Below are 23378 nucleotides of genomic sequence, written 5' to 3' on the forward strand. Positions count from 1 at the left end.
GCTTCAAACTTAGGCGCTTCCAATTACTACCAAGGTTCAGTTCGCTTTTTTCACCTGAGCTTTGCTTAACTCACAGTTTGGAGCCTTGGAGATCTTTTGGAAGCATTTAAAAAGTTTGATCATGATCGCTTGCTCCGGCAGTTGTCTCTGGATGCCATACTGGCTCCACGGCAATGGTACCTTTCAGGGAAGAAGGTGATCCTCAATTCCTTGGCCGTTGCCTTGGAAGAGGCTCTCCTCAGCTCCCCAGGCTGGGGGTCTCCTACAGAGACTCCAGGGAGGTCCGCGATGAACTCGGACCCCTCCAGTCAGCCAGGTCTTGGCGTGTCTCCATCAGAACAAGACAGGACGCGTCCAAGCGGCGAAGCGCTTAAACCGGAAGTTTCTACTTGTATGGTGAATTTCTAAAAGGATTCTTCAACTTTCACAATGCTCCTTGAAAGTAATGTAAGGATTGTAATACAATCCCCAACAAATATTAAGATTCCATAGTCTTAAATCCCACCACTTAGGCACAACATTAAGAGCTAATCACCACAAATTTAACATAAAATATATATATTTCTGGTTTTTCTTGATACAGAAATATTTTATATACTTTTATTGTTAAATTATAATATTTTGTATTATTATTCTTCATTCTTCTTTCATTATTACTCAGTATTATTCATTATGCTCATCTGTTTTATGAATTACATTTTGAAATACTAGATTACTTCAGCACTACCAAAGAAGCAACACATTTTGTACAGCAATTCATTAAGCGGTAACTGAAATTGCTTATTGTAATCATTTCACCATTAACTTCAAACTATAGGCTTCTAGAGACCACAGTCCAGAGTGTAAGTTTAATCAAAGCCTTATGTTTAATTGTAACAAAATAACCTAAAGGCAGGATAAAAATATAAAATACATGCTGCTTGATTAAAGTGTTGACCTAACATATTCAATAATAATAAAACCAGAAAAAGGAAATTCCTTAAGGTATAAAACCATGTTACTAATGAAGTTTCCAGGAATCTGTGGGAAAAGTTTGCACCAGCTTTGACAGCTATCCTTTTGAAGGCCTTGGTGAACAGTCAATTCGCTAAAACAAAAGATGCAAGAGATCCCAAGCAACTTTCCTGCTACTTTTCTAGCACATGTTTCCTTTGATTACATTCTAATTTCTTTACTTAATTTATTGGCTATTGAGATTCAAAACAGACTCCATAACTAGAAAACAATGCAACAAACCAGTATAATGTATAGAAGAGGATTGGATTTATATCCCGCCCTTCACTCGGAGTCTCAGAGCGGCTTACAAACTCCTTTCCCTTCCCCTCCTCACAACAGACACCCTGTGAGGTAGGTGGGGCTGAGAGAGGTCTTTGAAGAACTGTCCTTGAGAGAACAGCTCTGACAGAACTATGGCTTACCCAAGGTCATCCAGAAGCTGCAAATAGAGGAGTGGGGAATCAAACCTGGTTCTCCCAGATTAGAGTCCATGCACTTAACCACTACACCAAACAATAATCAATGCAGCAAAGACAAACAATACAATATTTTAAAAATTCACAGACTTTGAAACTAAAACCCTATTCGCTTTGTAAAAAATGCATGAAGGGATAAGTCATGGATGTGTATAGACTTGTATCAACACTGAAAGACTGCAACATAAATCAGATCTATAAAATGTGTTATACTGGGTAGCAGCAATTAATATTTTCTCCATGACCAAGTCTGCAAATGCAGCAACATACCTATTCCAGGTGTTGTACATATGAAGACAATACATGTGAGTTGGACCCATATCCATCCTGGCTAATGAAAGCCAAATGGGAATAGTGGGCTACTGGCCGCAAATTATTTGAAGCATTAGAATCCCCACCCGCAATTTAGCTATGGATTTAAGGCCTACTACTGCCCTGTCTTCAAAAATCTCTTTCTGGGAAAGGGTAATGTATAAGTGGTTGCCCAGAAGCTTGCATAACCTCATCCAAGTACTACTAATTGCGTGAATACTAATTGCCTTCCCTTCACTCCTGGAGGCATGCAGCCTCTGCGGTGTGACTCAGAGAGGGAAGGGGAAGCGTTTAAAAATCCCCCCCTTCACTCTCCAGAGTCGCACCGCCTCAGCAGTACACATCCAAGCAAATTGCCTTCCCTTCACTCCTGGAAGTGTGCCACTGCTGTGGCACAACTCAGGGGAGGGGAGGCATTCTAAAAAGTTCAATAGGGAATGCCTTTTCCAAGTTGCCACTACAGCGCAACTGGGAGATACAGCTGGCCCAAATAAAAGCCAAATGATATCAGCCTTTATTCGGGCCAGCTATATCGGTAGCCAAATTAGACTGGAGAATCTAATTCGGCTGAATAAATACCCAAATAATACCGATAAGATATTATTTGGCTATTCATTCAGCTTGGTATATACCGAATGCACACCCCTAGTTCTCACAACCTGCTTGTGTTCCAAACAACTTCCTATTTGGGCAGCCTTTCAGTGTTCCAAGATAAGGCAGGGAAACATAAAATTAAATTACACTATTTTCTGATCTGTCCTAGTGTTTTGAAATGTACAGACCTATAAATCTAAAAATAGTAGGGTTACTTGCAGCTGAACAGGCAGCTCATCATCCTGATCATCTGCTTTCTTTCTGTTAGCTAGACTTCCATAAAACCCATCAGAAAATGGTTGAAATCCCAGCTGTGATATCCCACATATGAAACATCCTCCCCACATCCATCTATTTGGCAATTAATCTTTTGCAGTTTTGATGGCAGCTTTGAATGTCCAAGCATTTTGTAAATGATATTTTTCTCTTTGCTGTGAACCACTATTTGTTAACTACTGAACAAAATTTCTACCTTGCTGAGTTTCTCACAAAGCTGCTTTATTATTTTATATATATTGTTCCTGAAGTTTTAATGCTGTAATTGGCTGCTTAAAATATTTATGTTTTTGTTTTACTCTATTTTATTCTGTGCTTTTTTGTTTTCTAACATTACATAGTTTTTATATTTTTACTGATTTAATAACGTTGATTGTAACAGTTTTTATCTTACAAGAGCTGGCTCAAGCAGGTACCTGAAGTGGCCTATAAAATGCATAAATTATCTAAAAATAATCTGATTTTAAAAAGTCTCACCCTAGCTAAAAATGGTCTCAAAGTGCTCTAGACAGGACAAGCCTCCACTGATCCATGCTCCTTGAAGTACATTAGCATAATTCTTCATAAATTACAGTTGCCTTAAGTTGCCATGCCCTAAACAGCCATCTACAACTTCAAGTCTTACAAACTCAAATTTGGAAGTTCATCTTTGGTCTTCTTTACAGGCACACATTGGGACAGCACATGAGCAGGCCTGCCATGGAGATATTTTCTTCTAGCTTAAAACTCCACTGGGGTTAAATGCAACCCTGTTTTTGTTCATCTCTTCATTTCATCCAACGCACACACATACAAAGCAGCAAAAGGTATGGCAAACAGATCAGCTTATGGGAAGCACACTTACTGACAGGTAGCTGCTAACATCCACATTGTCTGTGATGGTCTGGCGTTCTCCTTTCAGGTTAATTTTCCTAAATCTCCGCCGAGATTGTCGGCGGGGCCCTTCCCTTTGCAGGATGTTGTCTTCATTTTCTTTTGAGTTCTCCACCTGGAATACATGGTCAGAGTCCTGGTTATACATCCAATTCTTCCATATCATCGAAAGCCTATGTAATCTTACTAGGTTCATGAGGACAGGCTCAACATAACTTAGAAATGTCTGTGGGACTTCGTTAGAAGACGTCTATGCAAGTTTCTTAAATTGAGCTATACATCTTCAGTTCTATTATTACAATGAGTTGGGAGGCCACAATTTCCTTCCTGGAAACAGTGTTTAAGAAAGAAAAGAAAAACAACCTGAGTGAGGCCACCTAACTAGCAATAAAACGTATTCATTCAACTTACACTCTGTATAAAAAATAAAATCAGTACACCGTCACAAGGCAGAGAGAGCTTGAAAGGTATATATTGATATTTGTATTTATCTCAGTTACAAAACACTATATTTTCAAAGCCTGCAACTTCTGTGTTGTTTTGCTAAAATATAAGCATGACATATCAGACAAACTCCATTTAAAAGGGTACTAGTAGATGTTAAGACTAACAATATTTCTTAACCACATCTCATACCCTGATTTATCAGGTTGATGTCATTCATCTTGAGCTCGTGGGTAATACTAGTATTTTGTAACATAAAATTTAAAAGGAAAAGGTTCCAGTCGCAACCAAATTGCTAAAACCTTAGCTGTACCCAAGTTTGAAAGATTATATTTTTGGAAGGGTGAGTTGAGGAAGAAACGTATTACCCTCTCATGTCCATTTACACTATAAAAATAGAGTCCTGTCTCCCCATTTCCTTTTGAAATCTCGGCAGGAAACAGCACAGACAGACTCATATATACAAACCACCAAGAAAAGAAGCATCACATTTTCTATGTACTAATTAACTGCATGTTACACACAAGCAAAGGTTTGCTCTAAGAACGACACTTTATTTCTTTAGCAGTGTAAGAAGAGAGGCAGATCAGCTAACAGAGTTACTGTTATATCCATCCTCAAGCAAAAGATCTCACTAGCCTATGCTGTCAGTGAATAGCCAATATAAAGTTTTCCTTTCTATTAATTTTGCCTGCAGGGTTTTTTTGTTTGTTTGTTTGTTTTGCAGTCAACACAGCAATTAGTATTAAAACTATTATAGCAAAAGTTTTGTCACCCAGCGCTTGGTTATCCAGAATGCTCAATTAATCAGCATTGCCCAGGAGGGAAGCTACCCCCCTCAGCCACCATATCCATGCATCTTAAGGCATCAGCACACACCACTCCCCCCACTCCAGTAGCCACCTCAATGCCTCTGGCCATTGCTGGGCTTCTCACAGCCAGCACTGACAACTGATGTCATCCTTGGGTCCCTCCTTCCCCCTCAGACCGCCTCGAGCTGTTGAAAGCCAGTTCTCCCAAAGTACTCTTAGGTAGCTGGCCTGCTTGCTTGCCTGCTACACCGGATGGCTTCTTGTCTCTGTCAAAGTGGGAAGAGTCCTACCAAGCATGGAAGCTGACACCAAGGCATTCCCAACAGGATGGGGTTTGGTAACAGGACAGAGCAGTAAGACTGAATATTCAGCATGTTTAATTAAACAACAGCCCCTATTCCCCATAAGTGTCAGACGACAAAACATTTTACTGTTTTAGGCCAACCACAAGGAGCGGTCCAGATTAGAGTAACTTTTTTCACATCCTATTGATTTCACAGGTCAAGTAAAACAAAATCGCAACTGTTTTCCATTGAAATAAAAGGGAATTAACATTGTTAAACTTTGGCTGGGCTATGCCTGAACGACGTTACAACGGTTATGTAAGGAGCAGGATGGAAATGTACATATATTTGTGTATTATTAAAGGGAACTATTTTGCCATAAGTTCTTTCCATATGAAATACAAGATTATGACAGTCTCATGCAAATCACTACCAACTGGAGTGATTCCTATACTGCTGCTGAGTTGCTGTGGAAATGGGGTATCTCTGTGTGTGCATTAAGTAAAATCAAGTCGCTTCCAACCTCTGGCAACCCTATGAATTCATGACCTCCAAAATGCCCTATCATTAACAGCATTACGCAGGTCTTGCAAATTGAGGGTCGGAGCTTCCTTGATTCAGTCAGTCCATCTCATCTATGTACCTACATAGCGTCCCTAAATTCAGTGTACCAGTATAACTGCTTTTCTTCAGCCTAGCCTGCTTCATGTGGTGCTATATGACCAAGCTCTCAACTGTTGTCATCACAGGATGCAAGAGGGCTGTGCTTAAGAGTTTAGAGTTCAAAAGGAAGCAGAAGGGGATTACAAACAGCAAGTTTTGTCAAGAGTTATTATCTTAGAATCACTTGGTGGGGGCAGTGAAAAGTGCCATCAAATCATAGCTGATGAGTTGGCGATCCCACAGGGTTTTCAAGGCAAGAGACATTCAGAGGTAGTTATCCATTGCCTGCCTCCACATCATGACCCTGGTATTCCTTGATGGTCTCCCATCCAAATATTAGGAAGGGCCAACCCTGCTTAGCTTCTGAGATAGCCTGGGCTATCCAGGTCAGGACTAGAATAGTTTAGGGTTAAAGATCTCTCAAAGGCAATCAGCAAAAATCACTCGAGAAAGCTAGGTGGGAACCAAACTTTTGGCTCGGTGTTGTCAAGTACAGTTTTAAGAGCAATTTCTACAATGTTTGTTACTATAAAAGAAAACACAATGAACAGTTAATGAGAATTACAATAACTACGCCCACCAGCTTCCTTCAGATATTGCCACTATTATGGAACTCAAAATATAATCAGCTGCAAAACTCCAATACAAACATATGTCACTGGCCTATTTGTCTTGAATTCTGTATTATTACTGTGCTTAGGAACCTTTTCTATGATTACAGTTCAATGAAGAATGTTGGTACTTCTGTCTAAAAAGAAAACTAAAGCAAAGGTTCTAACATGCAGAATCTTATAAAACCATTGTCTAGACTCCAGTTAGCCAATATAGATATTATTCAAATATAATCATTTGTTCTTTGTTATAATTTCATTTTAGCACTTTTAACATATAGACTGTTTTACAGTTTGAATTCTATAGGTCTTCAACACATGCCTCTGAAGTAAGCCGCTTATGGGACCAATTCTAAGCAGCTCGACTCAGAAGTCTCATTTTACTCAGTATGGATTACTTCCAGAAAAGTGCTCTTAGGTCCCTGCCACACGGCAGAAAAAAGCATGCGCAGTTCGGCCAGGAGCCGGGGATGCACCGGCGGAAGGACGCACCGGCGATCCCACGGCCAGCCTTGATGTGGACTTGCCGGAAGAACCACCTCGGTAGGTGGTTTATTTTTGCCGTGGCGTTTTGGGCGGAAGGGCCGGATTGGGGACGGGTGCGCAACGCTTCCCAGATGTTGCAATGGGATCGCGCCAGTTTGCTCCGCCCCCAATCCGTCCCTCTCCTGGCCCAAAACCTCTCGTGTGACCGTGGCCTTAGTTTGGCAGCCTATGCTTCTTAACTGCTTTACAGATAGCTAGAGAGACAGAAAAGAAAACCTCCCAACAGCACGCCAGATTTTCTAGGTCCACATTTAACAACTATATGCTTAACCAATACTATCAGTGTTTGCCACAAATACTTGAAAAACTACTGCAAAATTATATAAAACATCTAATTCAATGAGAATCAAAGATGTTTAAGATTAAGCAGTTATTTGGTTAACTTACAAAAATGCATTACTATTTTCATAAAATTGTGGACCAAGCTGCTTTCTAGCAGAAGGAAGTTTAGCTTTTAAAAATGCCCAGTACTGACCAGCTGGCTGTACATTATGCAAGTAAAAGGTTAAGAATGTTTGTTACCAGAAAAGCAAACACAATGAACTGTTCGTGAGAATTACAGTAACTACGCCCACCTGCTTCCTTCAGATATTTCCACTATTATGGAACTGAAAATATAATCAGCTGCAAAACTCCAATACAAAAATATTTCAGTGGTCCATTTGTCTTGCATTCTGTACTATTACTGTACTTAGGAACCCTTTCTATGCTTACTTGTAGGATAGCAGCTCCAGCTACAGAAGTGGTTCCCTCTCTTTTCTAAGAGCACAGCAGGCTTTTAGTGAAATCTTCCGTAGTATTACTCTAGTCTACTCCCATTGAAATCAATGGACTTAAGTAAATCTGAATCGGACTGCACTGAGTGGTGACACTTTCATCCTACCTTAGCAGACACCAATGTAGCAAAACATACTATGCTATAGATCCCCAAACTTGTGGAGCCCACAAAAAAATTGGAATTTGAGAAAAGGTGGTGGACACCACTGTAAAATGTCTACCAAAGTGTTGTCCACTGGGGTGAAGCCATCACAAAATGGCTGTCAACTGGAGGATGGATCTGCTCTCAGCTTTGCTTTTTGTTTTCAGTTTTCAAATAAAGGAGAGGATTTTCTCCCTGTGAGGTTTTCCAGAGACTTAGTGTCTATGGCCAAGTCTATCCTCTATTGTTGTCTTCCACCAGTAGCAGAAAACGTTTTTGTTTGGTTTTTCATACGCCCAACAACTACTGGTTTTGGTGTTACATAACTTTATATTTTTATTAAATTATTTTACATATTTTAAATATTGCTTTAACATTGAAACAATTTAATGTTTGCTGCCTTGGGAACACTCTTTGGGTGGAAAGGCTGCATAGAAATGTTTTTAATAAATAAATAAAAATGAATAAGCAAAGGGTGCATCGCTGTGACCTCAAGCTCCCTGCTTTTTTTCCATTCTGATTTTTTCCCCAAAACTTAAAGCAACAGCCAGGAAATAGGATGGTAGCACAGACCAATAATGGAAGCCAAGAATTTTCTTAAAGAAAAAAATCCAGATTATTAGAAGAAAGCAAACATGCCTTCTAACATGTGGGTGGGGGAGGCTAAATAAATGCAGGCTCAGTATAAGAAGGCCTCTTATTTTCCCATTGTACACAACGGGGTTTCTGAAGAAAAAGCAAGCTATATACTTCCATAGAAGGATGCCAGCATTTATGGGTATATGACTCCTGGCTACAAAAAAAAAAATTGTGTGTGTGCGCGCGCATGTGTTTGCATGTGCGAGAGAGAGAATGAATGTGTGTATGCTTCCAACTTATGGCAAGCCTATGAAGTAATGACCTCCAGAATGTCTTATCATTTATTTATTTATTTATATTTATATCCCGCCCGCCCTGCCATTCGGCAGGCTCAGGGCAGCTAACAACATATAAAAAATACATTAAAATTCCATTATAACTGTCAATCAATATAAAATCATACAACTTATATTAAAAGATGGCGAATCTTCCGATATCAGCTGTCAACTGAACACTGTCCACCGAATCATGCCCAGCTATAAAGCCTCGGTTGGTGGCGCCGTTGGTACTGTCGGTACCAATAGCGGTGCAGTTGTTGGCACAGTTGGTAGTCAGGCCAGGGCCAGTTGTTGACACAGTTGGTAATCAGGCTAGGGCTAGGACCAGGGCCATATGATCAAGGCGGCACCCTACTTAAAAGCCTGGTGGAAGAGCTCCATTTTATAGTCCCTGCGGAACTGTAAAAGGTCCTGCAGGGCCCTGATGTCTTCTGGGAGCTTGTTCCACTAGTGAGGGGCTGCCACAGAGAAGGCCTTGGCCCTCATTGTAACGAACCTGCCCTCTTTAGGCCCCGGAAGAACCAGGCGATTTTGGGAGCCCAATCTTAGTGCTCGCTGGGGTACATGCGGGGAAAGGCAGTCCTTTAGGTAAGCAGGTCATATAGAGCTTTAAAGGTACGAACCAGCACCTTGAACCATATCCGGTATGCTACAGGCAGCCAGTGCAGGGTTTTTAGGGTGGGCTGGATGTGTTGCCCCATAGGAAGACACAGCAACAGCCTCACTGCTGCATTCTGCACCAGCTGCCGCTTCTGGATTTGGGACAAGGGCAGCCCCATGTAGAAAGCATTACAGTAATCCAATCTTGAGGTGACCAATGCGTGAATCACCGTTGCTAGGTCATTGCGTTCAAGGAAGGGAACCAACTGCTTAATCAGTCGTAGATGGTAAAAGGCCGACTTTGCAGTGGCTGCTACCTGGGCCTCCATCATTAGGGAGGTATCCAGGAGCACTCCCAAGCTCCTAACCTCCGGCACTGGCACCAACGGTGCCCCATCGAACGTCGGGAGTGGGATCCCTAACCCTGGACTCAGGCACAGGACCTCCGTCTTCGTCGGATTCAATTTCAGTCGACTCTGTCTAAGCCAACCAGCCACGGCTTTCAGCACCAGGTCCAGATCTCCCGGACTAAAGTCTGACTGGCCGTCCAACAGCATATAGAGCTGGGTATCATCAGCATATTGATGAAAACCCAGCCCATGTCTCCGGGCGATCTGGGCAAGGGGGCGCATATAGATGTTAAACAGCATTGGGGAGAGCACTGCACCTTGGGGCACTCCGCACACTAGCGGATGCCTTCCGGACAGTTTCTCCCCAACTGCCACCCTCTGTCCCCAATCCTGAAGAAACGAGGAGAGACACACTGTAAGGCAAACCCCTGAATCCTGGTATCGGCGAGGCAGTGGACCAGTAGTTGATGGTCGACGGTGTCGAATGCTGCTGACAGATCTAACAACATCAACACCGCTTCGATCCAGATGCCTCCGGAGATCATCTGAGAGGGCGACCAGGACTGTCTCTGTCCCATGGCCTGGTCAGAAACGGGACTGGAAGGGGTTTAATATGGAGGTGTCATCCAAAAAGCCCTGCAGCCGATTCACCACTGCCTTCTCGATTAGTTTACCCCAGTAGGGTAAGTTGGATACCGGCCGATAGTTGGCTAATTCAGCCGGATCGAGCAATGTCTTTTTTAACATGGGGCATGCTACTGCCTCCTTCAGGGCACTAGGGAACAGTCCCTCCATAAGGGATGTGTTGATGATCCCCCTTACTGCCCCTCATAACCCATCATGACCAGCTTTAATCAGCCATGAAGGGCATGGGTCGAGACCACAGGTGGCTGAGCAAACTGATGAGAGCTATTTGTCAACCTCCTCTAGACTGAGCAGATCGAAATAATCCAGAATTTGACCAGAAGACACGCATGGAGCCTCAAGTTCTGTTACTGTCTCAACTGCGGCAGGAGATCGTGGTGGAGCGATAAGATCTTATCTGCGAAATAGCTCGCAAAAGCCTCACAGCCGATGTCCAATTCCTTATCGTTTGGTCTGCCCTATGGCATAGTAGTCAGAGACTGAATTGTTCTAAATAATTGGGCTGGGCGCGAGCTCGCAGACGCAATCGTAGCTGCATACCTGTTGTATTTTTATTGCACTTTTGTGCCTATGTAAGCCGCCCTGAGCCCGCGTGCAGGGAGGGCAGGGTATAAATGAAATAAAATTAAATAAATAAAATTCCTTTTTCACAGCCTTGACTGTCTTCTCATAAACGTCCTATAGGATGCTCTTGCCACTTCGTCACGAGTGCGACACCATTGTCTCTCTAGCCGTCTAAGCTCCCAATTCTTTGCCCTCAGCTCCTGCGTGTACCATGGAGCGAGTCTTAAGCGGGGGCACAGAGGGTGTCGAGGAGCAATCTCATCGATGGCCAATGAGAGTCAGTTTTGCTAGTCCTCAACAAGTTCATCCAACGAGTCGCCAGGGGGCATCGGATCCCGCAGGGCCATCTGGAATCACATAGGATCCATTTGGCTCCGTGGGCGAGCTAAAATATGCTCGCTGCCCAAACAGGGTTGGAGTGGCATGTTCACATGGGCCTTCAGGGCATGGTGGTCTGACCATAATACGGCTGTAGTCATAATTCGGTCCACCGTAACCCCCGCCACGAAGATCAGATCAAGCATGTGCCCTGCTTGGTGAGTGGGGGCCGTAACACATTGGGAGAGTCCCAGCGCCGCCATGGACGACAGCAGATCTATTGCCTGTGTGGAGGTCGCATCATCGGCATGGACGTTGAAATCACCCAAGACTAACAGTCAAGGGTGCTCAAGCGCCCAGCCTGATAAGGCCTCCAGCAGGGATGGCAGGCTACTTGCTGGTGCATTGGGTGGTCGGTACGCCAGCCAGATAGCCAAACTCTCCCCAGTTTCCCAGACAAAGCCAGCACACTCTATGCCCGTGAGTTTCTGTGGCGGGAGAACTCTGAAGGTGTAATCCCCTTAGTCTGGGATTGGTGAAGGGCTGGGTACCCTGGAGGAGCCAACTGGGAGAGAGCTACAGTCTCCCCATCTCACACCAAGGTCTCAGTTACACACGCCAGGTCCACGTCCTGCTCTGACACAAAGTCATAAAGGTTTTGTTGTTTGTGGATGAGACACAGACTGGAAGGGGGCCGAGCCCATATCTCATAAATGTCCTACAGGATGCTCTTGCTGCTTCGTCACGAGCGCGACACTACTGTCTCTCTAGCCGTCTAAGCTCCCGCTTCATTGCCCTCAGCTCCTGCGTGTACCATGGAGCGAGTCTTAGGCGGGGGCACAGAAGGTGTCGAGGAGCAATCTCATCGATAGCTACCGAGAGTCAGTTTTGCCAGTCCTCAACAAGCTCATCCAACGAGCCGCCAGGGGGCATCGGATCCCGCAGGGCCATCTGGAATCGCATAGGATCCATTTGGCTCCATGGGCAAGCTAAAATATGCTCACTGCCCAAACAGGGTTGGAGTAGCATGTTCACATGGGCCTTCAAGGCATGGTGGTCTGACCATAATACGGCTGTAGTCATAATTCGGTCCACCGTAACCCCCGCCACGAAGATCAGATCAAGCATGTGCCCTGCTTGGTGAGTGGGGGCCGTAACACATTGGGAGAGTCCCAGCGCCGCCATGGACGACACCAGATCTATTGCCTGTGTGGAGGTCGCATCATCGGCATGGATGTTGAAATCACCCAAGACTAACAGTCAAGGGTGCTCAAATGCCCAGCCTGATAAGGCCTCCAGCAGGGATGGCAGGCTACTTGCCGGTGCATTGGGTGGTCGGTACGCCAGTCAGATAGCCAAACTCTCCCCGGGGTCCCAGACAAAGCCAGCACACTCTATGCCCGTGAGTTTCTGTGGCGGGAGCACTCCGAAGGTGTAACTCTCCTGAATGAACAACGCCACTCCTCCCCCACACCCCTTAGTCTGGGATTGGTGAAGGACCGAGTATCCTGGAGGAGCCAACTGGGAGAGAGCTACAGTCTCCCCATCTCGCACCAAAGTCTCAGTTATGCACACCAGGTCTACGTCTTGCTCTGACACAAAGTCATGAAGGTTTTGTTGTTTATGGACCTGGCGTTACACAACACCAATGTCGGTGAGCGGTTATGGGTTATCCATCCTAGCCCCACTACCTACTACCTTCGGGATGGGACACAGACTGGAAGGGGGCTGAGCCCATCTACGTCTCCGTTCCCTTCCTTTCCAATAACAGCCATGCTCAGGTCTTTAACAGTCATGCTCAGGTCTTGCAAACTGAAGGCCATGCTTTCTTGACTGAGTCAATCCATCTCATGTTTGGTCTTCTTCTTTTCATGATGCCTTCAACATTTCCTAGCAGTAGTGTCCTTTCCAGTGACTCTTGTCTTCTCGTAATGTGACCAGTAAGATAGCCTCAGTTTCGTTGTTTTAGCTTCTAGGGAGACGTCATGCTTGATTTGATCTATAACCCGCTTATTTGTCTTTTTTGCAGTCTACGGTATCCGTAAAACTCTCCTCCAACACCACATTTCAAATGAATCAACTTTCTTCCTGTCAGCTTTCTTCATTGGCCAGCTTTCACAATGATACATACTAATGGGAAGTACTATAAGATGAATTACCTTGATCTTGGTCTCCAGCAACACATCCTTAAACTTAATAATCTTTTAAAGCTCCTTTATGGCTGCCCTTTCCAGTCTCAATCTCCTTCTGATTTCTTGGTTGCAGTCTCCCTTTTGGTTGATGACTGAACCAAAGAATACAAAATCTTGTATAATTTTAAATTTTTCATTGTCAATTCCCCAGTAGTCATTACTTTTGTCATCTTGATACTTAACTGTAATTGTCCTTTGGCACTTTCTGCTTTAACCTGTATTAGTAGTTGTTTCAAGTCTTTACTGTCTTCTGCCAGTAGCATGATATCATCTGCATAAATCAAACTGTTGATACCCCTTCCACTAATTTTCATTCCACCTTCATCTAAAACTAATCCAGCTTTCTTTATGATGTGTTAGAACATCATATAAAGTAAACCGATGTGAAGATAAAATACATCCTTGTCTGACGCTTTTGCCAATTGGAAACCATTGTTTCTCTGTATTCTGTCCTAACAGTAGCCTCTTGGTCCAGAATACTGGTTGCGCATCAAAAAAACCCAGATGTTGTGGCACATCCACTTCTTTTAAAACCAATCACAGCTTTTCATGAACCACACAGCCAAAAGTCTTGCTGTAGTCTAAGAAACACAAGCTGATTTTTCCCCCCTGAAATTTATTCCTATGAAAGTAGACAAGGGTTATGCAAGAATTAAAGTATTCAAATGGAGTACCAGGAAAACATGTAATACCAAAACAAATAACACAAAGCAGAAAGCTAGCATGTGATAACTTCCGTAAAAAGATTTGACTCTAAGAATAAGGCTTTTAAATATTGCTGCTTTTCGTACAGGTGGCTATCTCCTATGTAAGGGCTAATCATACAGCCAGCAAAAAAAGCTAGTTGATACTTTCAAAAACATCTTACATGATCCGTCTTGAACTTGCTGACAAGACACCAAAGAGAATAAAAAATTAACAGGCCACAGGAACACATCATAGCATCAGCCATGGACAGTAAGCTATTCACACATACTTGAATGGATTGCTAACGCCATATTTTAGATTTTAAAAAATGAAAGGCATTCAACAAGTTAGATTTTTAGTGACACCTCCCTACCTCTTACTGAAATTTATGCTTTTTTCAAGTGGAAAGGAAGGTATTTTATTTGCAAATTGTACTTAGAGTATAATGTTTTTCTACAATTCACATTCAAACTTCCAGCCCACCTTCACTGAATCAGCTGTAGAATTTTCGTGTGATACTTAAAATATTTGGAAAAGGTAATCATGTATCTTCACAATTTAATTTTCTTCAAGGTTGTTTTGTTTTAATGGGCAAGGTTTTAAGGACCTGAACAGCTATTATACAAAACAGGACAAACGATACCAATTTCTTCAGTTCATGCAAAATATGAATCCAGTGTTCCTGGCAATGCATGGGTACAGGTCCTTTATTGTTTCATAGCATAATGATCTTATGAGTTTGGCTTGTTTAGTGTACAGGCAAAGTGGGGAAAATAATAAACATCATGAAGGATATAGTAAAATTAGAAAACACTGTGAGTATAAAAAAAGCAGTCATTATCACTGACCCTTAACAAATGTAACTATTAGTATTAAAATTCTGGAATATTGTCCCTTTAATAACTGCCAGAATGAAGCCTGAAGCACAACTAGAAATCCTGATATTTATTAAAGAAAATATAAGGTTTGACCTAGATCACATCCCTTATGAATATACAGTGGAGGTGAAGAATAGGTTTAAAGAATTAGATTTGATAGACAGAGTGCCTGAAGAACTATAGACAGAGGTTCGTAACATTGTACAGGAGGCAGCAATCAGCACCATCCCAAAGAAAAAGAAAATGCAAGAAAGCAAAGTGGCTGCCTGATGAGGCTTTACAAATAGCTGAGGAAAGAAGGAAAGCAAAAGGCTAAGGTGCAGAGGAAAGATTTACCCAACTGAATGCAGATTTCCAGAAAGCAACAAGGAGAGATTAGGAGGCTTTCCTGAATGAACAGTGCAAAGTAACAGAGGAAAACAACAGAATGGGAAGGACTAGAGATCTGTTCAATAAAATTGGAGAAATCAAGGGAACGTTCCGTGCAAAGCTGGCCACGATAAAGGACAAAAACTGTAGGGACCTAGCAGAAGCAGAAGAGATTAGGAAGAGATGGCAAGAACACACAGAAGAACTATATAAGAAGGACCACAGTGTCCTTGACAACCAGAACAGTGTGATCACTGACCTCGAGCCAGACATCCTGGAGTGCGAAGTCAAATGGGCCTTAGAAAGCATTACTAACAACAAAGCTAGTGGAGGTGATGGTATCCCAGCTGAGCTATTCAAAGTCTTAAAAAATGATGCTGTTAAAGTGCTGCACTCAATATGCCAGCAAATTTGGAAAATGCAAAAGTGGCCACAGGATTGGAAAAGGTCAGTTTACATTCCAGTCCTAAAGAAGGGTAATGGCAAGGAATGTTCAAACTATCACACAATTGCACTCATTTCACACGCTGGCAAGATCATGATCAAGATCCTACAAGCTAGGCTTCAGCAGTACGTGGATAGAGAACTGCCAGAAGTACAAGCTGGGTTTTGAAGAGGCAGAGGAACTAGAGATCAAATTGCCAACATTCGCTGGATTAAGGAGAGAGCAAGGGAGTACCAGAAAAACATCTACTTCTGCTTCATTGACTACACTAAAGCCTTTGATTGTGTGGATCACAACAAACTATGGTAAGTCCATAAAGAGATGAGAGTACCAGAACACCTTGCATGTCCCCTGAGAAACCTGTATAAGGGTCAAGAAGCAACAGTTAGAACTAATAATAATAATAATAATAATAATAATAATAATAATGGATGCTGTTAAAGTGCTGCACTCAAAATGCCAGCATATTTGGAAAATGCAACAGTGGCCACAGGATTGGAAAAGGTCAGTTTACATTCTAGTCCCAAAGAAAGGTAATGCCAAGGAATGTTCAAACTATCACACAATTGCACTCATTTCACACGCTGGCAAGGTCATGATCAAGACAGCGTAATAAAAAGTAGAGACATCACCCTGTCAACAAAAGTCCATATGGTCAAAGCAATGGTATTCCCAGTAGTCATGTATGGCTGTGAGAGTTGGACCATAAGGAAGGCCGAGTGCCAAAGAATAGATGCTTTCAAATTATGGTGCTGGAGAAGACTCTTGAGATTCCCTTGGACTGCAAGAAGATCAAATCAGTCAATCCTAAAAGAAATCAACCCTGACTGTTCCCTGGAAGGCCAGATACTGAAAATGAAGCTCAAATACTTTGGCCATCAAATGAGAAGGGAGCACTCACTGGAGAAGACCCTGATGCTGGGAAAGACTGAAGGTCAAAGAAGAAGGGGACAGCAAAGGATGAGGTGGTTAGACAGTGTTATCGATGCAACGAACATGAAATTAAGCAAACTCTGGAGGACGGTGGAAGACAGGAGGGCCTGGCATGATGTGGTCCATGGGGACATGAAGAGTCGGACTCGACTGTGTGACTGAACAACAACAACAAGGTTTTACAGAAAGGTACTTTTAATTGGCACTGGCTGTTCAGAGAACAAAACAAAAAAATATAAAAGGCAAAAACAAAATTCTCAAAGCCTGTTACAGTGGGCTGGACCCTAGATGCTGACGCATACATGCACCAGGTGGCATATGAGGGAGAAGGGACCACTTTTGACCCCTAAAACCTATGCTAAACCTAAACCTATGCTAGGTTTTGTGGAACTCGAATCGACTAAAGTCATGCTAAGCTAGACTGTCATGTAGACGTGCTAGCTGCATTGCTAAGGAGAGATGGTGCAAGATCACCCTGCTCTCCCTTGTATTAGCAGAATAGCTGAAAGCATCCAATCCAAATATCTGTATACTAACTGGCACCAGAAAAGTCTTTAATAAGTACAAGAAAAATCAGGGAATACCACAGGTGTGTGGTACGTTTCTGTGAAGCAATTGCTAGAGTTAATATGACAATGTCCAATCTTGCCAATTGACAACAGATTCTCATTTATAATGAGAGCGAGCTGACTTTCTAAAAGCCTATCCTTACCACAATCATTTCAGAAGGCTCCAGTACGATACACTCGCAACCTCGTTTTCCTCCAGATTGCTTGCCAAAACTGAGGAGGGGGAAAAAAACAGAAAATGTTAGCTCACATTAGAGACAATAACAGAAAAGTAAAAATACAGCAGTAAGGAATGTTAACTGAATGTGACAGAACACAGTTGATCACATCGCACATGCTGATTTAAGGGACTGTTATAAAGTGCTCCTCCAGCATTCTGGAGAAATGTTCAGACATCAATATAGCTGGTCTCAAGAGCTATTATTATATACACATACACACGCACGAGAATAAGATCATAGAGTGCAAAAATGCCAAAACACACTGAAAGAGGGGGAAAATCCATCCTTAACCCCATCCCAACCCAACTGGTTACTTTTTTTCCTCATACTGTTGACATGAATTGATCAAAATAGCTTCCAATAGGCTAGAATCAACATCTTGCTCTTGATTTAAACAGGTCCCATAGCTCATCACAAATTATAGAAGGGGAAAAGTACTAATACCTCATCACATTGTCAAAGAATGGGAAATGCAGGAAAGAACATGAAAACCAGACCTAACAATATGGTTTTAAATATTTTGATTACTGGTATGTACTTGTCTGGAATTTTCAAGATTTATTATTTTGATTACTGGTATGTACTTGTCTGGGATTTTCAAGATTTAATTACTTTAAAATATGCAATTAATTCTTTAAATTTATAACATCAGAGTAGTAGGAAATATAGCAAGAACAACCTTATGATTGTTATACATATTGCAGTATCCTGTGTGTCAGGACGTCTATTATTAGTTTGCAGAGATTTCAAGTTCTTCGGTATTCTGCAAGCAACGCTAGTCAGGTCTCCTCAAGTGGTAGTGCCCTCAGGCTAGAACAGCAAGGCTTGAGCATCAACAGGAGCTGGAAGCAAGGAACTGGCACTGGAGGCAAGGAGCTGGAACTAGAACACAGGCTTACACCTAGTTAGCCAGTTGATCCAGCAAGTTTCCGCCATCAGCCCAAGGCTCCTCTGCCTCCACTGATTCTGCTCGATGGAGTGGACTTCTAACGGGCTTACGGACTTAGTCCTGGACTAACACTTAGTTCCCCCAGGACCTTGAGGTACAGAGAGTAGTTCTGGAGGATCTCCCACTGCAAGTTCCTCAGGGGTCAGTTCTGAAGCAGATCAGCCAGGAGCATCTATCCGGCAGGGTTGTTGTTTTTTTGCAGTTTTCTGCTCTCCTCCAGGCAGTGTTTTTTGCAGTTTTCTGCTCTCCTCCAGGCCGTGTCTCAGGCTCCTCAGGCTTCCGAGTTGGAGTCTAGAATCAGCTCAGTGAGGGTCACAAATAGTTCTTGTCTTAGATTTTTTTTAAAAAATAACATATTTTGATGCTGCAGTAACATGAAGTTATCTATGTACCTAAAAATTCCAAAATGCATTAAATGCATTAATTACTAGATACGCAGATGTGATTCATCAAGAGAACAGAAGTGTCATGAAACTATTCTAAGACTGCACAAAATCTTTCAAAGTGATGATAAGTTTGAATACTAAGAAGAATTACGATCAGTAGGAGGCAAGAGCATTGTGATTAGAACTGTCAAATTCTCGTTTTAATAATATATCACAGAAACAGCCCTTAAGTGTAGCAGCTTTCGTGTACTCATGTGTATGACTAATTATCTCTCTTTTCAATACAGCTATCAGTTCCCTGTAGTTCACTGCAATTGTGTTTTGGAGTGAGCACAGAACTAAAATGGTTCCTGAGGGCAGGCTATTTATTGCATGGGCAAAATGTATGTTTCCCAACCCTAAATGAATACAGGATGGGAGGGGAAGGGTACTTAAGCCTTCCCACATGAACTGATTTGCATTTGCAAACTCCTCCCCCCATTTCACCAGCCATTTTTTCCAGGCATCTTGATAACCTGGAGTCCAACTGAAAGAAATATGAAAGGGGCAGACGGGTAAACCCTTCCCTTCTCCAACTCAAACTGCAACTGTGTTACTATTAGATTTGTGAAGGCCCAGGAGAAAAAAAAGATTTTTTTTTTCCTGAGGTCTTCCCCCGCCCCCCATTTTTCCTAACAGTAAAGTTGGAAATTTGGAGGAGTACTGAAAAACATCCATATGAAATATTTTCTCTTTTAGAATGAGTGAAATGCTTTTAAAGGCAAGATGGGCATGCTTTGGACATACACAGCTCTTAAAACCAAGATGCATTTCTGCACCTAGAAGGATGCCTAATCTTCATGAGAGGAATATGAAGGGCTTTCATTGCTCCTCAACAGCTAAATGCCTTCTGTTGTCCTTTTGACCTGACATGGTTAACCTTTTCATCTTTCCCTCAAACCACTTGACACCTTTACCCACAGACTGGGTATAAAGGAGCTTATTGCTCTACCTTGCTGGAGGGAGAAAAAAGATCAGAAACGGGGAAGAAATGGCACCAAATCTTAAAAGGAAAACTGAAAGTTTCACTGAGACTTTAGCTCTCTCTTACCAGGCAGAAAAAACTAAGGTATGTGTGCTAAGGTATCACAGAGTACATCAGCTTTCTCTCAGGTACTGGGAATATTTGCAATCTTGCTTGTACAAAACTAAGGCATTTTAAAATTCCATAAATATGTTGAATACTGCAGTTTTATATGCTAAGTTATAAATGGATTTAATGTTGTTAATGCAGTAAAATTAGTTTAGCTTTTACAGGACAGTAAATATTGCATATATTTCAGTTTCCCCCCCAAAAATTCATTTTTTCCAGAAAAAAATTCCTGAGATGTTAGAACTCTAGTTACCATTGCTATATAATGACAAACAGCAGTCTCTTCTATCAAAGGTTCTCAGTTCCCAACCTTTATTATCTGATTTTTCCTTGTGTTTTTAGCTTATATTGAGCCACAAAAAATTGTTGCCAGTGCTTTTCATATTTATGAAAATGTATTTCACACTGTGCTTCAGGGAACACCATTTCTGATACCAAAAACTCTCTCAAAAGACGTGGAACAGAATGTTTTCTCTCTATTGAGGTTAATAGCAGCTGTAGAAGGAAGGTTTGTGCATCTGTATTGAGAAGACAGCAGATGCTTTGACATAGAATTTGATCCTCATTGATCCCTCAGACAGAGAGATCTCAAATGTTTCCTGATCACTGATCACTGTCATCTCATCTGGTCTGCTACTGCTTGTCATTCTATGAGAGATATTTTCCCCTCCCCAGTCTGCTCTGTGGCACCCTTACAGAAGGTGTAATCAACAGGTTTGCTTCTCTTCTGCAGCCTATCATGTGGTCTAGCCTCTACCTCTATTACTCCTACAACCAGCCTTCCAAAAAATGCAAGCTAAAGTGCTGGCTCTTATCTCTGCAGCACTCAGCTGTAGAAGGCCTTTAACAATAAAATTTCATCTTAGAAATAGTTAAAATGCTTTTCTTCTTATCAAATATCAGAGTTCAAACATTTCTTACTAGAAGCAGTTAAGCCAAATGATCATTGCAAACTGTCTGGTTCCCTTCAGAAAACTATTACACTATTTTTGTCAATGCATTCTAAGCTTCATAGAGCCCTTTCCAAGTCAATAAAGATCACATCCCTCTGCTGCATCAGTGTGTGATTGTGATTTGCTTCATTTACATTTTAACCTTTTGTCTGCTTTGGAGAAATGGTCACATGTATACATGTGGATGAAACAATTATTCCATGCATATGCACACACCAAGTAGGATGTATTTGTCAGGCCTCGAAATTTCTCTTCTTGCCTTTCCCTCCTCCTTCCAAGTTAAAAGCTGCTTTTGCTGTGCTTGAAAAATGTGTGCATTCTCCATCCTAAAAACCATTTATCAATATTAAGTTGCTGAAAGGATTGATGCCTTTTAGTATCTGAAACAGAATAGAATTTTTATGTCCCTTACAGAATATTTACTTCAAGGGCATTTACTGTTTCCTCAAGAATTAAAAGACTGAAAACTCCACACTCAGTTATTCTCACTTTCAGACTTTCCAAAAAGCTTAGGCTTCAGATCAATGACAGCCACCACTGAAATTCAATCAGTGCTTATGTGCAAGCTCCACTGAAATGAGTGAAAGTTAAACAGAATCAGCACTTAGAAGACTGCGCCCCACACTTTTACTTATATGTTCCAATTCTTTTGATGTAGCAATTTTCAAAGACTGTTATATTTCTTGTCATAACTTCCACAGAAGAAATCCTGTATAGGCTGCTTAGAATCTGCCAGGGACTTAATGTCAAAGATGTTAGCAGGGCAATTCAAATCAATATATATGATACAGCCTCCAGAAGAATTGCTTTTTAAAGGGAAGAACTGGAGAATAATAATGCATACACTCTGGCAGAACTTTCTTTTTAACATGGTCTCTCACCATTTCCAAACTACTTTTTAAGCTCAAGGAAAATTTAAGAACAATTTGGGAGTTCCCTGGGAACAATGTCAAAGAGGCAAACTCATATAAATGATCAGATATACTAGAAGGTCTAATCAGAAATTAGAATGGTATACTTCTGGGGGGGTTGGGGTCTGTTTTGGTTTTTACTGACTGGGTGGTTTACTGTCACAGACTAGCCCAAAATGAAAAATGCTTCTAATTTCTAATTCTAAGCTTCCATTAAATAAACACTGAAGTTGTCCTGAGGAATAGTTAAAAACGGCTGAAAGAAAGCACTGTAGGACAACTATATCTGACATATGTGGTAGATCATACAGAAAGAATTCACAAAATGTTTATTATTAACAGATAACATCCATCTTCTCACTACAGCTACAGCTTCTGTAACAATACTGTAATGCAACGGCTGTTGCTGCTATAATTTGTGGTCCTAGGACAAACCTATTCATGCCAGAAAGATACAACCTAAGATTAAAAAAAAAAACCTGTAGAATTGCACACTGTTGAATAAGATCAAGAAGCTACATAATTTAATAAAACCACATCATTTTCCAATACACTTCACTATTTCAATATACAACAGAAGTAATTATTAGCCAGTTTGAAAAGATATATGAACTGGAATACCTGAATAAACTCAAACACAGCATTTTGACTTGTTTTGTTAATAGACTGGGCCATACATCTGATAACTGTTTTGGCAGATTGCTAATCCTACATTTTCCCGCACTTTAACCTGCTTCATTAATGGGATTCTGCTAAGTGTAGAATCTCAAGTAAGGGTGGTGAACACCATTAAAAAACACAGACACAAACAACCCCCAAACTTTATTTCTTACTTCACAACAGGTTCTTGACCAAAACAAACCTACTTCCAAGAAAGAACAGGTAGAGAATAAGCAGGGAAAAGTAATGTTATGTCATGACCACATTTTTGTCAAAAGGCAGCTAAAATACACAAACATTCTCTCAGCTTTCTACTAATCCAGAAACCCAAACATTTGGCCCCTTTAAACACCCTCCCCAAGTGGCGAGTTTATTTGCCGCTTGAAGAAGGTGTCCAATCCCTTTGAGCACCTTTTTGAAGCAGCGAGTTTTTTCCTACGCTCCAATTTAAACCAGGCTGCACGAGTCTAGAGCCCCAAGATGTAGAAGGAAGGTTTGTGCACATTGCTCTGTGCAGCACAGGAGATCCTGGCTGGGCTCGCTTCTCCTGCATTCTAGTTTAAACAAGGCAACAAGAAAAGTAAGCCCCAGGAGCTGCTGTGCCACATGGAGCACATTTCTCCCAGTGGCACAAAGGATCCTGGGCTTGCTTTCTCCTGCCTTCAAAGGGCTTGCAGTCCCTTTAAATGCACTTCAACCAAGGCTATCTGACAGACCTGAAAAATCCTGAATATTTTCGGGATATTTCGGGTTGGCCATTTTCAGATAGCCAAGTAAATGGCCTACTCACTAACTGGCTGAAAAAATATCCAGAAAATACCAATACAGAATTTTGGGGTATTTTTTCTGGCTCAGTTTAGCCAAATGCACATCTCTAGTCCCGAAAATATTAA

General features: G+C 41.8%; 1 protein-coding gene across 1 annotated transcript in view; it reads right to left on the reverse strand.

The window, feature by feature from the left end:
* The window catches only part of RAPGEF6 (Rap guanine nucleotide exchange factor 6), a 218188-nt gene that overhangs the window by 144103 nt on the left and 50707 nt on the right, over positions 1-23378 (reverse strand). Inside the window, exons 5-6 of the mRNA XM_015429532.1 lie at positions 17417-17486; positions 3499-3642 (exon numbers count right to left, since the gene is read on the reverse strand). Coding sequence (XP_015285018.1) covers positions 3499-3642; positions 17417-17486 — 214 coding nt within the window. The remainder of the gene's footprint in view (positions 1-3498; positions 3643-17416; positions 17487-23378) is intronic.

This window comes from Gekko japonicus, unplaced genomic scaffold (genome assembly GCF_001447785.1).
Source record: "Gekko japonicus isolate JY-2015 unplaced genomic scaffold, Gekko_japonicus_V1.1 scaffold304, whole genome shotgun sequence".
NCBI classification, from domain to species: Eukaryota; Metazoa; Chordata; class Lepidosauria; order Squamata; family Gekkonidae; genus Gekko; species Gekko japonicus.